Source organism: Protopterus annectens, chromosome 2.part0 (genome assembly GCF_019279795.1).
Source record: "Protopterus annectens isolate FY-2018-M chromosome 2.part0, PAN1.0, whole genome shotgun sequence".
NCBI classification, from domain to species: domain Eukaryota; kingdom Metazoa; phylum Chordata; order Ceratodontiformes; family Protopteridae; genus Protopterus; species Protopterus annectens.
The window spans coordinates 322,009,615-322,026,677 of record NC_056728.1 but is presented as its reverse complement, the minus strand read 5'-3'; the positions used below and the strand labels follow the sequence as shown (position 1 = coordinate 322,026,677).

Sequence of the window (17,063 nt, the reverse complement as noted above, 5' to 3'; positions counted from 1 at the left end):
ATGGGTTGATCTCCAGTGTGGAACACCTGTCGCCCATGTTGGTGATGACCAGGTCCAATATGTTTTCACCTCTGGTAGGGGAGTTTATCAGTTGATCCAGGGCATTTGAGTTGATGAATTCCAGGAAGTACTGGGCCTGGGAATTTGTACTCGAGTAGTTTTCCCAGTGAATGGTAGGGTAATTGAAATTCCCCAATATCAGGGTGTTCGGTAGGACCTTCATGTGTTCCAGTGTCTCCAGAAAGGTGGAGTGGTGGTCCTGGGTCATGGAGGGTTATCTGTAGCAGGCCACAATTTGCATTGCAGATTTGCCTGATGTTAGTTGCACATGGATGATCTCAGAGATATCATGCTGCGCCACTAACCTGGAGGTGTAGGTATCCTTGATGAATATGGATACACCCCCTCCTTTTGTGTTTCGGTCCGTGTTCTGTGGCTGAAATGTGTGGTATGAGTTGTAGCCCGGTAGTGCTGGGGTGCTCTCTGGAGCCTTGAACCAGGTTTCAGTTACTGCACAAATGTCGATGTTCTGCATACTGAGGAGTGCTTTGAGTGCGTGCATTTTGAGATTTAAACTACTTAGAGTTGAGCAGCATAACCCTCAGTTTTTTGTTAATTGTGCTGTTTACGGAGGTGGGTTTGACTTTTGAGCCTTGCCTAAAAAAGGCACTACGGGGGCAACAAGAGCCTTGGCCAGTATTCAAAAGCCTACGGGTGACAGTTGCAAGCTGTCTCTTGCGAAGCAACGTGGCATATCGAGCTTGTCTTCCCAGGCTGACAGACACTGGATTCCCTTTGAATGACACCAGAAGCTTAGCCAATTGTTGAAATTGATCATTTTTTTCTTTATACTGAGGTATCATTCTTGGTGAGGGCAGGATGCTACTCAGGGTCAGGGTCATACCAGCCTGGGCTGCATGATCAGAGAGCTCTTCCATGTCTCTTTTCATGTAGTCCAGGGAGGTACGTCTCAGGTCATTCACGCCGACATGAACAATGACAGAGTCATATCTGTACTTGTTCTGGAGTGACCTGAGTGCTTGTGTTATGTGGCAGATTCTGGCTCCCAACAGGCAGCTAACAGTAACCTTCTGCTTGTCCAGCCTAGTGAGTGGGATGTCAGTGTGCCTGACTATAGAGTCACCTGTTACTAGTGTGTTAGGTATGTTATTTCACCTTAAGGGCTGTGATTGTGTGGCACACTGATTTTGTGTTTATGTGTTGTCTGGTTTGTAACGGGAAGTGCAGGTTGTTTGGGTGTCTGCTTTGGAGGTCTCTGATGCTTTTGCTGGTTTTTATTTAGAGCCTCTGAGTATGATTTTGTATATTTATGTGCATTTTTTGCCAGTGCTGTTTTAGTAGGTCTGTGTGCGGCTGGAGGTGTGGTGCAAGTGTTAACCTTCTCCTCTTGACTGTCTGTTCCAGTCTTGGGTGGAGACAGCTTAGCTTCCAGTTTGGCTGTATATTTGCATCTCTCGCATATGTTAGTGTTTTGTGGTAGGAGGAGAGGGTTGTCTGTGTACATGAGGCAGTTGTAACATTGCCTCAGGATAACCAGATTCACCAGCTGGACTGGAGAGTGCACCTGAAGTTGCCCTTTGGTCATGCCTGAATAGTAGGGTGAGCTGCTTAGTTGCTTGGTTGGTGAGGGGTAAATAAAGAGCCTTGCTCTGCTGGGCAATCTGGGAGCACACCTGTAAAAAAAACGAAAGTCAGCAGTTACCTTATTCAGTAAACTTAAGATAATGTTAATGTGTGTGTTATATCTGAGTGCAAAATTGTTACCTTGTATTTCACCAGAAATGGTTAGAATGTCTCAGTGGTTATTGGAAACTATAACTTTTGTGTGTTATGTGGCTGTGTGTGTGTGTGTGTGTGTGTGTGTGTGTGTGTGTGTGTGTGTGTGTGTGTGTGTGTGTGTGTGTGTGTGCATGTGCTCATGTCTGTGTGCACTTACTTGTGTGTGTGTGTGTGTGTGTGTGTGTGTGTGTGTGTGTGTGTGTGTGTGTGTGTGTGTGTGTGTGTGTGTGTGTGTGTGTGTGTGTGTGTGTGTGTGTGTGTGTGTGTGTGTGTGTGTGTGTGTGTGTGTGTGTGTGTGTGTGTGAGAGTGTCTGCATAAACACGTGTGTGCGTGCTTATGTATGAGTATGTATGTGCCTGTTTGCATCTGCTCATATATGCATGTGTGCACATGCTCATGTGTGTAGGTATGTCTGCATAAACTCGTGTGTGTGTGTGTGTGTGTGTGTGTGTGTGTGTGTGTGTGTGTGTGTGTGTGTGTACATGCTTGTGTGTGTATATGTGTGTGTGTGTTTGTCTGTGTACGTGTGTGCTTTTGGGAAGAGTGGGATTAGATGTAGTAGATAAAATGCATGTAACCATAGCCCATATTCTACACAATGGCTGTTTGCAGATGTTTGTGAGGAGATGGACAGCTGGGGGATATGTGCTCTTTTTATGATAAGTGGTTCTGCATATCTCTTGATCTTTATAGGCAAACACCACAGACGGTACCACTTTTAGGATCCATTCTCTCATGGTATTTCAATTTTTTCTCTACCTATATGTCTGTTGGCTGGCTTACTGTCATAATCTTCCTTGAGGAAATGGATACCGTAGAATTTCCCTACACAGCTATGAGTCTACACCTAGGATACATAGGCAACTTCAACCTACAGGTTAGACTCTAAGATTTCCCTGCACATCTATAAGTCTACATCTAGGTTACGTAAGGAACTTCATCCTACAGGTTAGACAAGACGTTTACTGGGGGTCAAAGGGGACAAATGAGGGGACAAGACCAACCAGAAATAGGCAATTGGAGAGAGAGAATTTCATACCTCTCCAACAACATAAAAGTATTAATATAATAATATTATAATACTATAATATATATATAATAATATTCTTATAACATTCTTATAACATTGTGTATGCACTCGTGTTCACAGTTCAGAATGTCATGCTCAGGCTGCCTATGGAAAGGACAACACTATCATGCCAAATACTGACAGATTGAAAAAACTACAAGAACTACAAGAGAAGAGCAAATCTCATACTCTGAGCTTCTCTTTTAAACTTCTTTTTTACAGGTGGCCTCCTGCACCACCCCCAAGTGGGGGGCAAGCACAACATACTCTGTAAAATTATATATACCAATTCCAATATTACCATACCTCGAGAAAGGGAAATATTCCAAAGAAATGGCCATCTGAGATGTGGTATATACAAGTCTGTTTTTTCAGCCATTCTGTTTCTGCATTTCAGGACTGGCTCATCCCAACTTTTTAAATGGTTACCTCAAGCTCACAACCTATTGATCTTCTAAGAAGCTTAAATAATATCATCCCATGTTTGCATTTGTTATTGCTCATAAACCATCAAATATTCTCAGAACTAGTCAGAAACATGCATTTTTTTGGAATTGTAATTTTTTCCATAATCTAGACAGGCACTATGTCACTGGCTGAGCCATCTTATTCTATTGTTTATGTGAAGGTTTAGTAGCAGGTTAACCAGTCTGGTGTTACCCCATGAGCTGTCTACTGTAGACCAAGTCTGACAGAGATTTGAAGATACATGTACTTCTGAAACCCCTATGACACTAAGTACAGTGATTCCTCTCTTAACCTATCTGCACATCTGAAATTATGTAGTCCTCCTGAGTGCTCCCTCTACCATATTAACATTCATGTATACAGTATGGACACAGTAGGTTACTTCCAACTGTGTTCATATGGCAGAGGGATTGTATTGGAAGACTATTCAGTGTTTAAGGTGTTTTCCAGGTACTTCAGTGGAGCCATCTACCTAGGTTTAAGGCTTAACCCTGGATGCAAGAAGACTTCCCAAATGAAGTCAGGGTAGGCAAATAGTAGTATGAACATCAGCAGAACTTCTTCCATCACTTGTAGAGAAGTGAGAGGAGACTCACTGTACTCTACTATCGCCCTCTGCCAGACATTAATGAAGTAGCATACCTGCTGAATGAACAACTGCATGCTTACCATATTGCAGGTGTCTGGGGAGTAAAAACATGCATACATTCACTTAATATTACCATTCTTCTGGGCCTCTAATGGACTAGGATTCCCAGTTGTTCAAGCCATCTAGATGATGGACATCTCTCCTCTTGCCATATGTAACCTCAAAATGTGCATTCCAAAAATGTAGTGCCAATGATTGGATGGAAAACCAGGTGGGCAGACCAACAGACATTCCCTACAGCTCAGAAAGAATCTTACCACTCATGTAAATTGCCTGTTGCATATGGAGAGAAAAAAGGTTTTCTCATTGTCAGATGACAAAGAACAAAGTTTTAAAAAGTAAATGTTTGCAGGGAGTGTTGTTAAATAATGTTTTATTATGTTGTAATATTAATACTTGCAGTACAGCTTTTTTAAGTACACTAGCTATATTTGTTATGTCAGCTTAGCCAGGGTGCAGCAGATTATGACTTGTATATCTCTTTTATCCTAGTTCATATTACCAGTAACAAATGCTCTGCAGAAGGGATTGTTGTGTTAACATACAAAATTGATGTATTTATTGATATGGGAAGCTATACATTTGTAGATTGTTGTTTTACAAGACAGTTATTGTAACATTTCACTGAATAGCTGTAATCACAGTATGTCTTTTACAGATGTAAATGAATGTGACCTGAACCCCAACAGTTGCATGTTTGGAGAATGCGAGAACACCAAGGGGTCCTTCATTTGTCATTGTCAGTATGGATATATAGTCAAGAAGGGGAGCACAGGATGCACTGGTATGTTTTTATTTTCTTCATTTCTGACTTTGTTCTGTAGGCTTTTCATTCAGGTAATCAGATGTAAAATGTTCTGACCATTCAAACAACTATGCCATTTCTGGCAGAGATACTGTTATGTTTTGAGGATTATGCACTAGCCATGTAAATTTCAGATTCACAAAATGATTTATTACTCTCTATAATCATTTGTAAGCACTGCAATGGAAATGGATGAACATGAAATGGAGAAGAGGGTACGATGTTCCACGTGATAAGCAGGAAATTGAAAAGGGTGAATTACAAAACTCCAGACACAGATGACTGAACTGCTTAAAGAGTGATTCACATTGATACAAAACAAAATACATATTTTGCACAGAAAATTAAAAAAAAATGAAATACACTTCTTCCAAGGAGTGGTAAGAAATGCATGTATTTCTCCTTTCTCCCACATTGCTTGACCTTGTGGTAATAATAATAATAATGTAGAGGGAATGGAGAGGTTGATTGACACCCAAAAGTCATTCCATTTTGCATTGGAGTGATTCAGGGTTTGTGCAGATCGGTTATTTGACTTTCCAGCTTTGTTGTTTTCACTTTTCAGTTGTTGGCTCAGTTTTCTTTTGTAAACATTGGAAAGACACTACAACTAATAGTCATGACCAACAAAATACTGCAGAAATCATAATTCACGGCACTCATCTCATCAGACGACACAGAGAGTGTAGATCATGTGTGCATCATAAGATTATTTGAAAGACAATAAACAGTAAGAGACAAAAAGTGGGAATAATGTGATTCCCAGAGAAAGGGCCAGGAGCAGTATCAGGAAATTCACTCCCTAAGGCATAAACCCATGAATATAATATAACATGAGTGAAACTATTGTTAATCCCTGGTAAAGCTAGGGGTAGTTACTGTTAGTCACTAATAAAGAGTGACCTTGACTATACTGTTTCTGCAAGGCACAGTATGTAAAGGCATTGAAAGTACTTTAAAAAAAGAAACTAGTAGCATGTGTCAGTGGAATTCCAGGGTGCATTGTCCAGGCACTGTGCCAACTATAAGATGAAAGAAGTGTTACCATGGGTAAAGGGTTTAGGAAAGACCTATTAGTAGCACTTTGTCCAACACTGGAAACCCCATCTCAGAAGAGGCACACACAAGATGGAGCAGCTATGGGAAGGCACAAAAAAGATGGAGCAGCTGTGGTAGGTAGCTATCATTTGGTAAAAACTGCAGCAAAAGCACTCTGATGTGGTGGCTGAGTCATTTCTGCATTTACAGAGCAAAAGATGTCATGACAAAGGAAAACAAGAACTCCATCTTAGCACATATAGAGGGGAAACTTTGTCAAAAAGGAAATAGTACCAGGTTTTGTGGTCAGTCAGGAAGGCTGAGGGCTTAGCAGTTTATCAAGTGCAAAGAATGTGATTTGGATGTAATAATTTACTATGACATGACATAATAATTTACTAGGAATTACAGCCATGCAGAATAAATACTGGTAGCAGATGGGGGAGAGCAAATCCTTTACCTGCAGTATACAGAGTGGTGGGAGATGTGACAAGGGGGTCCTTTAATAGCAGTGCATCCACATTGCTAACTGAGGGAGATCATAACATTTTTCTCTCTCTCACTAAACTTGCATAGAACATACACAGATTACAGAAAACACAGGGGAAGTAGATCATCTGGGAATATTTATTTTAAAGGAGGAACACCAGGCGAGACCCACTAAGGCAGACTATATGACTGAAGTGACACATTTTTTCCTGTCCGAGAGAAATCAGTGCTCTGCATAAAACATTTTAATATGCTACCAAGTGCTGCAAACAGAAACTTATTTTAATTTTTCCTATGGAGCTGAAAAGTTACTCCATCAGAAAACTGTGTTTAAACACCACTGAAATGTATCATGCAGACAAGACAGAAAACATTTTAGTAATTTTATGGCATATAAACTAACAAAATTAAAGACTCTGTATCTGCGGTTCTGACCATCATATTGCTTAATTCCACAAGATATTTGATTTACCAACTTCTGCATGGAAACCAAATACTTGTCTGAGGGAATCATTTTAATACAACCATCTGTAAATCTTCTTTACATTTCCTCCTGCTCTTTCTGAGAGACAGTTATTATATTGCTGCCTGCTTATAACTTTTTTGTGGAGAATTTTGAGGGTGTTAGTAAAAAGGAAACATCTTGGGCTTCCCTGTGGACAATTAACAAGTGCCAAAGTCCTGCACTTGTTGAAAAATTTGTCAGTTTGATCCTTTTGACTTAAAAATGTATTCACAGCTGTTATTTTGCACTAAGAAAAACTTTATCTGTTGTACAATACACAGTCCTGGTAATAACAGCAGGTCTTCATTGGATTCCAGATAGCTAAAGTTTTGTAACAGGCATACTGATGGTTCATGTGGCATGCTGGTGAAGTACATATAATGTATTATTCTACAAGTCATGTTTTTCCAGAGTCTCTCCTCCATGCCTTTGATCCCGAGATAAAATACTGCCACAGTTGCATCAATCTGTAGGAAATGCAAAGACACTTTTTCCCTTTTTTCCCTGTTGATAGAACCTTGGCAGAAGTATATTTAGAGACTGGACTGCAAGGGGGGATTCAAAGTATTGTGTCTGTTTATACTACACTGAGTAGGAATGGTAGGGACAGTATAGTCAAGTTTCTCACCATCTGGTAGAAGCCTAAAAAACATATTATTAGAGCCCAAGCTCAGCACCTCACCAAGAAAAGATAAATAAAATTTCTCCTTAAAAGGTCCATCTTACTAGCTGTAGTAATTGGTTGTTTTGGACCATTTCTAGCTCTTTTGAAGTTCCCTGTTTAAAACCCGCCTCAGAGTGTTTTTTTCTGGCTATACTACTCAGAGACAGCTCCACGTGGTCCTGCAGAGTGGTCCTAGCTACAGAGAACTGAGAAAAGCAACTACTTTCCAGATTTAAGTATTTTTTTCTGTTTTTTACTTGGAATACCTTCTCTTGCTTATTTTAAACAAGCTTATACTGATTTTTTAACTGTTTGCTGCATTATATAGTATCTGCACTTAAAATTTTACCTGGTCGAAAATTGATCAAATATCTGTTGTTTGTTTGTTTAATTTAACTGTTGAGGCTGCCCACTAAAGTGTGCTAGCCTGTGTAACTGATTTATTGCTGCCTTCTGTATTTCTGGGTGTTTTCTATCTAAAACAAAAAAAACAAAAAAATAATCCTTGTTTTCCCACCTCTCCTTGACTAGTTTAGACCAGTTTACAGGCTTTGCTGTATTCTGGGCTGTGGTGTAGTTCCTGTGTTGTCCATTACCTTACTTGGATAAGAAGGAAGTTTCTTTGCTCACCAGTGGGAGTGGGGAGCCTTGAGTAGCCTATCTGTCCTTGAAGGAGTGACCTCAGCACAAGAACTGTAGTAATTGGTTGTTTTGGACCATTTCTAGCTCTTTTGAAGTTCCCTGTTTAAAATACACCTCAGACCGTTTTTTTCTGGCTATACTACTCAGAGACAGCTCCACGTGGTCCTGCAGAGTGGTCCTAGCTACAGAGAACTGAGAAAAGTGACTACTTTCCAGATTTAAGTATTTTTTTTCTGTTTTTTACTTGGAATACCTCCTCTTGCTTATTTTAAACAAGCTTATACTGTTTTTTAACTGCTTGCTGCATTATATAGTATCTGCACTTAAAATTTTACCTGGTCGAAAATTGATCGAAAATTTGTTGTTTGTTTGTTTAATTTAACTGTTGAGGCTGCCCACTAAAGTGTGCTAGCCTGTGTAATTGATTTATTGCTGCCTTCTGTATTTCTGGGTGTTTTCTATCTAAAAACAAAAAAAAACAAAAAAATAATCCTTGTTTTCCCGCCTCTCACCGACTAGTTTAGACCAGTTTACAGGCTTTGCTGTATTCTGGGCTGTGGTATAGTTCCTGTGTTGTCCATTACCTTACTTGTATAAGAAAGAAGTTTCTTTGCTCACCAGTGGGAGTGGGGAGCCTTGAGCAGCCTATCTGTCCTTGAAGGAGTGACCTCAGCACAAGAGCTGTAGTAATTGGTTGTTTTGGACCATTTCTAGCTCTTTTGAAGTTCCCTGTTTAAAATCCGCATTTGCACGGCTTTGCGCGATTGTGCGCATAGCGCAGCGCCGGTTAAACATGGTTAAACTTTTTCTGGCTCCACCAAGTCTGCTCTTCAAATTTTCCCTTAGAAAGCTCTACTCTTAGAATAACCAGTCTACTCGTTATATTATAAGCATAGCACTTGTTCTCAAAGCTTCTCTTCTAAGCAAGCACTCTCAAACTCAAGTAGCACTACATCCACCTACCACCCCAACCACTTCTCTTAAAGGCACAGCACTCTCTTATAATATTCTAGCATGTCGAGTGGTGGATTGCTAGCATCTTCTCCTGTTCAGCTGGTTAATCTGGGAATCTTGAGACAATGCTATAATTGTCTCATGTATACAGACAACCCTCTCCTCCTCCCAACAAACACAAATACATGTGAGAGATGCAACTATATAGCCAAACTGGAGGCTGAGCCCTCTCAACTCAGGACTGGCAAGACCAGACAGGAGGAGAAGGTAACCACACACACAACAAACCCAGTCACACATAGACCTAACCCAACTGCAAATAAAGCACATAATAACACAAAAACATACTTGGAGGCTCTATTAAAAAACTTACCAAAACAACAAAGGCTCCCAAAGCAGACACCCAAAAATCCACCACCTCAAAACATAACACATGCAACACATACTTCAATAAATTGGTGTGTCAATAAATCACAGCCCTTAAGTTCAAACACTATGCCTGATACACTAGTGATAGGTGACTCTATAGTCAGACACACTGACGTCCCACTTACCAGGCTGAGCAAGGAGAGGCTAACGGTAAGCTGCCTATCGGGGGCTAGGATCCGCCATATAACACACGCACTCAGGTCACTCAAAAGCACGTACAAATATGACTCCATCATTGTCCATGCCGGCGTGAATGACCTGAGACGTACCTCCTTGGACTACATGAAAAGAGACATAGAGGAGCTCTCTGATTATGTAGCCCAGGCTGGTATGACCCTGACCCTGAGCAGCATCCTGCCCTCACCAAGAATGATGCCACAATACAAAGAAAAGATGATCAGCGTTAATAATTGGCTCAATTACTGGTGTCATTCTAGGGGGATCCAATGTCTGTCTGCTTGGGATGACATGCTAGACAAGCCACGCTGCTTCGCAAGGGACGACTTGCACCTGTCACCACTGGGCTTCCGGATATTGGCTAAGGCTCTTGCCACCCCCATACTGCCTTTTTTAGGCAAGGCTCAAAAGACGAACCCACCTCCTTAGAAAACAAAAATGGAAAAAAATTAAGGGTAATGCTGCTCAACGCCAGAAGTCTAAATCTCAAGATGCAGGCCCTCGAAGCACTCCTCAGTATGGAGAAGATTGATGTCTGCACTGTAACCGAGACCTGGTTTAAGGCTCCTGAGAGCACCCCAGAGCTACCAGGCTTTACCTCGTATCATGCTTTTCAGCCCCAAAACCTGGGCCGAACCACAAAGGGAGAGGGAGTGTCCATATTCATCAAGAATACCCACACCTCCAGGTTAGTGGCAACTCATGAAGCATCGGAGGCCATCCAGGTGCAGCTAACCGTAGGCAAAACTGCTATACAACTGGTTGCATGTTACAGACCACCCTCCCAATCTCAAGAACCCCACTCAGCCTTGCTGAAGACATTGGAAGATATGAATGTCTCACCAAATACCATCATATTGGGAGACTTCAACTACCCTAACATAGACTGGGTGCACTATTTTAGCCCTAACACCCTAGCCCAAAGATTCCTGGAATTCATAAACTCAAATGCAATGGAACAGCTAGTCACCTCTCCCACAAGGGGGAATAATATACTAGACCTGATCATCACAAACATGGGGACAAAATGCTCCACACCAGAAGTATTCCCTCACTGGTGAGATCTGACCACAAACTAATCACCCTGGATATACATTTACCACCTCCACCCCCAGCACAAAAGACTACAGTGAGAAACTTCTCAAAAGCCGACTTTACACTTCTCAAGACTGAGATGGTATCATTTAAGCCCACAGGGCCAATGGAAACCACATCCCACAATGCTGAATCCTACACAAATGCTTTCTACGGACATCTCCAAGAATGCATGGATCGTGCAATCCCAAATAAAACCAAGACCCATTCCACCAAAGGAAAACGTCCTGTCTGGTGGACCCCAGCCATAAACAAATTGTATAACAAAAGAAGGAAGCTACTGCAAGACAGAGCAAAATCCTATAAAGGGAAGGCATCTCTGATCAGCACTAGTAGAAAGCTACGTTCTCTCATAAAAACATCCAAGGCCAACTTTGAGAAAAAAATCACCAAGGACACTAAAGATAACCACAAGGCATTCTTCAGTTGTGTTAGAAACCTGGGCAGAAACTCTCAGATATGCTCAGAGTTAGTACACAACGACAAAAAATTTACTGAACCCACAGATATTGCCAACATTCTGGCAGACAGGTTCAGTGCAAATTTCTCCTCTCCCTCACCTCCAAAAGAAGAAATACTCATCCCAGCTGAATGTAACCTCCCTGTCATCTCTGATGTCCAGGTGAGAACTGCCCTCAGCAAAGCAAAAAACACAGCATCTATGGGACATGATGGTATCCCCGGCTGCGTGATACGTGAACTCCAAGAGGAGCTAAACCCGCATATAAAAATGTTATTTAATCTTAGCCTTACTACAGGATATGTACCTGAACACTGGCGTACAGCAACAGTGGTCCCACTCCACAAGGGAGGCTCCACTACAGACCCTGGGAACTACCGCCCCATAAGCTTGACCAGCCTGGTTTGCAAAGCTATGGAAAGAATTATTATAGAACTCATAAACAATGACATTGGGGACCTACAGACACTTGACCCCACCCAGTTCGGCTTTGTAAAGGGCAGATCCTGCCTTTTGAACCTGGTTGACTTTTTCGAAACAGTCACTAGAGCCATTGATGAGGGCAAGGCAGTCCATATAGCCTACCTGGACTTGGCTAAAGCCTTCGACACAATACCCCACTCGGGGATCATAGATAAGCTAAACAGCTTAAATGTATATCCATATGTCACAAGATGGGTTGCAAACTGGCTAAAGAACAGAACCCCTAAAGTCAAGATTGCGGGAGCCATGTCAAACTCAAAGCCAGTCACAAGTGGTGTCCCACAGGGCTCTGTCCTGGGACCCCTCTTGTTTGGCATTTACTTCTCAGATGTGAAAGCAAACATGAGAGGGTTGTGGCTGACAAAGTTCGCAGATGACTGCAAACTAGGTGCCATAGTCGATACACCAGCTGACACATACATCCTACAGAAAGGCCTCACCGAAACGGACAACTGGTGCCGGAATCATGGCCTTAAACTGAATGCCAAGAAATGTATAGTCATCCCCTTTGGGAAAAACAAAGTACCCACAAATTATCACATAGACAGTAACCCACTGAGTACCAAAAAAGTAATCAGAGACCTGGGGACCCAAGTTGATAGTGACCTCTCATTTGACACCCACGTTGCCAAAGTGGTTAGAAAGACTTTCTACCTTGCCCACCTTATCATGAAGGGGTTCACATCCAGATCAAAGGAGGTCATTGTGCCCCTGTACTCCTCCCTTATCAGGCCCATGATTGAGTACAATGCCCCATTTGGTATGTACCTCACCCAGCACTTACAACAGCTGGAGAGACCCCAGAAGTACCTCACCAAGAGGATCAAGGGTCTCCAACATATGTCATATGCTGCCAGGCTAAAGAAACTCCAGCTCTATTCAGTAGCATACCGCCTGCTCAGAGGTGATCTGTGCCTGACTTACAAGGCCATGTCCAACCAGGAATTGATGGACATGCTCCACCTCAAAAAATCCAAATCCATAAGAACCACGAGAGCCAAAGATTTAAACCTCAGTACAAACATGAATAGAACATGCTGGAGGGACAGATTCATAACTCAGAGGCTTCCCATACTCTGGAACAAAATCCCAGTCCATGTTAGGCAGAGCCCCTCACTGACTCTCTTCAAGCGAAATCTTGATGAGTGGATGGGAGATTGTAGGTTTACCCCGGGGGTCACCCCTGTGTCGCTACTTGACAGAGGCACAGTAAACTAATTTTTAATAAGTAAGGGGGTCTTCAATGTGTCACTACTAGAAAAAGGCACAGTATTCTAAATTTATTCTATACACCTTAGTACCACTACATGGGGTGGCGAAAGCCACATCTCTAGGGCTAGGCTTGCAAATGCCCCAGGGCAGATACCCTAATACTAAACTATGAAACTATAAACTAAGTATGCTATTCTTATACAACAGTATAGGCATTGCCTTCTATGGTTTACATAATCAAACACAACTTTCAGTATTGTTCTACAGCAGATGTTACTCAGATTTTCTGCTGACATGACTGGATTTATGAAAAACATTTTGAGAAAAACAACCTGGCCTTGGTGGGCTGTAGCCCGTTACAAGCTTCTATTGTGTAGTTCTAATACATGTGTTACCTTTCAAGGTACTTTTCTAGCTTAGGCACAAGCAAGTGCTGATTGCAGTTCATATTTTCAAGCAGTCTTTGTTCTAATTATCTATAGCTTCTGCAGCTGTGTATTTTCTCACAGCACAAGCGGAACTCCTTGTCTAAGTCTAATACAAGTGATACATCTATTCATTATTTTCCTGACACAAGCAGAAATTATCTGCTTCCCTGTAAATTTCCAAAGTGTAAGCAAAGATTATAGCTGCGCATATTTCATGACAATACAAGGTTAGAAAGCTTCTGCAATTCATACAGATTTTATGCAGTGTGAAATAGAATAAATGTGTTAACCCTTTTCAAGCCTTAAATGCACTAAGCATATTACTAATACATACACTAATACATATTTTTCTGACATTTCCCCCCTTTTAATACTTTTATTCTACTTTCAAAATAAGCATAAACAGTTTTTTTTTCTTCTCCTAACCTCTTCCCACTTAGGATTTGCAGTTAAGAGAGTCATTCAGTTTAAACTTATGAAAGCATTTTCAATCTTTTAACAGTTCTTCAAACTCAGTACTTTGATATAAAGTTTCAGAAACTGACATGTCTATGACGTCTTTAATCAGTCTTTTCATACAGGTGATGCCACAGCAAACACATACTCCCAGAAGGATCATTCCTACATAAATGGCAATCAGGATGTTCATTAGGATAGTACCCCACCCCCAAACCATTTCTGGAAAAAGTCTGTCAGTGGGTTTGGTCCTGGTTTGGTCATGGCCGACACTTGCTGAATTACCTCAAGGTGATTGTCTATCCCGTGTTTATGCGCAGGAATATACGAACAGCACTCCTCCTAGATTAAAGCACAAGTACCGCCTCTCGCCACTAGGGTGAAGTCGAGAGCCATGAGATTTTGAAGCACTACAGCTCTCATGGTATTCAGTTCATCAGTCACCAATTCGAGAGCGGAAAAAGTTGCATTGCTCATTACTTTGAGAAGTTTAGACAGTTTTCTCAGCTCCCAGATCGATTTCACTGCTTCATATGCTGGTGATATGCCTGCCCACGATATAACACCGTCACTCAAGTCCATGTGTGTCAGTTTATCGCCTATAGAATGATGGTTTTTCCAGCACGCATCGATTTGCCCCACTGGATTTACAGGTTTCTTGATGGGTTTCTTGACGACCTCTAGGACATTCCGAATTTTTCCTCGAGGTAAGACTGCAGTGTGTCATATGGCTGGAACCAGGTAGCCCAAAAAACAACTGCCGGACCAATTCTCAGGTAACCACTTGTATGCTTTCCTACCACATACAAAATAACAATCCTCTACTTTAGTAGTAACTTTACTATGAATATACACTTGTCCTGCATGAAACATTTTTCTATAAATTATAGACAGTTGTTTATAAAGAACAGAATCATGTTTTACTTCATCAGTTGTTTTGTGCACCAATTCAAAAAAATGAATCATAGTTTGTATTACAATAAGAACCTGCATTGTTAGCTTGAGTGTATCATTTATAAGGAACAGTCACATTGCAATTGCTCCAACCCACCTGAACAGTATAATTTTTATAAAAACACACAGTTCCCTTTTGTGGAGTAGACAAGTGCAATGCTATTTTATCTTGTGATGTAACGGTTGAGGTATCATAAATCAAGTTTTCCCAGGTCTCGTTGACCCCTAGGGGGACTGCAGTTATTAATAACCCCCGTATGCTGTCAGCAAAGCTGTGCAAATCCAGCAATTCGAAACATTGAAAGTCTCAGCATACACATATTTAATTGCCTGGTAAGTGTTGAAGTTTGGGTGCCAGTCTATGAGTAATGCTTCACGTTTATTCAGTTCAGTTTGTGTGGCTGGAAAAAGGAATGGCCACAACAAAAAGATTATTGTCACTAGTACAGTTAACAGGATGATTATACAATACTTCTGAGGAAATGGTTGTTCTGCATTCCTGTTTTTTCTGGATTCTATTTTTGCTCTTGACATGTGACAAGATTTTTGTCGAGTTCAAAGTTCTTAACTAGTTTGCAGTGCATCAGGTGGATCCACGAGGTACGCTCTGCGATCTTGACTGCAGTGGGTGTCGACAGAAGCACTTGATATGGACCTTCCCACTTTGGTGACGTCCAATTCTTCTTTTTATTGTCTTCAGCCAAATCCAGGTTCCTGGAGCCACTGCCACTTCTGATGGTCTGGTTTGTTCTTTGTCTGAAACAGCATTTGACTGCAACAGATGTTTAGAATTCAACAAATTTCTCATATACTCTGCTAGTGTACAGTCGGTTTCCTGGTCTGCGGGCATGAGGTATATAATAAGCCCTTCCAAATAGTTTCTCACAATGAGTCAATCCTTTAGCATTTGGAACAGTTCTCATGCTCAACAGTGCCAGGGGCAGACAGTACACCCAATTTCTCTTTGTTTCTGCTATTAACTTTCTTAGCTTACTCTTTAAAATCCCATTATGCCTCTGAACTAACCCTGCAGATTGCAGATGATATGCACAATGATTTTTTAAAGAAATACCAAAATGTTTACTTAACTGCTGTATGGTTTGGTTTACAAAGTGTGTACCATTGTCACTGTAGATCCTTTCTGGAATGCCGAATCTAGGGATGATTTTTTTAACAAGAATTTTTGCAACTGTAGCCGCATCTGGATTTTTGGTCGGAAAGGCTTCCACCCATCTGGAAAACATATCTACAATGACAAGATAATACTTCTTATTTTCACATTTGTTCAATTCTATGAAATCCATACAGATAGTATGAAATGGATACGGTGGTGTAGGGAAACTCCCTCGCTTGGGCTTTAACGCCCCTTGTGCATGATGTTTGTTACAAATATGGCACATAAAACAAAATTTTTTAGAGTAGTTTAAGAATCCATATGTTGTGAACACTCGGTTCACCAGCTGTACCATCCCCCCTGTTGAGACATGGCATTGCCCATGGCCCAACAAAGCTGCATATCTAAACAAATTAGATGGTAATATCGGTTTCCCTTCTTTAGAGATGTACAGCCCCTTTTCGAGAATTGCTCCTCGTCTTACCCATCTTTGTTTCTCAGCCTGCATAGTAAGTGTCTGCATTGTCTTTAACATTTCTAAGTCTAAAATCCTCAGAGGGTTGTAATTCCTCATTCAAAAGAAATACTTTTGAAGCTGCCTGTTTTGCAGCTATATCAGCTCTCGCATTACCTTTTGAAATCCTATCCTGTTGCTTGGTATGAGCTGTGCATTTACAAATAGCTACTTTCTGAGGTAACTGAATAGATTCTAAAAGATCTAAAATAAACTGTGCATGATTAATAGGTTTGCCAGTAGATGTTATCATTCCTCGATTTTTCCACTGTTGCTCGAAAACATGTACAGCAGAAAAAGCGTACTGGCTGTCAGTAAAAATGTTCACACATTTACCCCTTCCTTAAGTAAAGCTGATATAATAGGTTTTATTCCTAATTTTGCATCTTTTCTTAAGGGATACTGTCTTTTCTGTGGTCTAAATGCTGACTTTGGCGTGATAGTAACTGGTCCCGCTGTACGAATAAGTCTTAAATCTGACTTTCCTGTTGACCAAAGAGTTTCTGGTATATTCTGTAAGGCATTCTCTTCCTCCTTTAATAGGAGTGTTAATCAGCTGTCCTTGCTAGACTGCAAGTGCACGGCTGGGTGGGTCTGAGTTATCCAATTCAACTTCTGCATTTGTATTCCCTGTTCTGACAGTTCTCTGTCTGCTTT

The 17,063-nt window shown here is 41.2% G+C and overlaps 1 protein-coding gene across 1 annotated transcript in view; it reads left to right on the top strand.

Annotated features, from left to right (window-relative positions):
- The window catches only part of FBN2 (fibrillin 2), a 2,449,070-nt gene that overhangs the window by 1,773,405 nt on the left and 658,602 nt on the right, over positions 1-17,063 (top strand). The window contains exon 31 of the mRNA XM_044060803.1: positions 4,646-4,771. Coding sequence (XP_043916738.1) covers positions 4,646-4,771 — 126 coding nt within the window. The remainder of the gene's footprint in view (positions 1-4,645; positions 4,772-17,063) is intronic.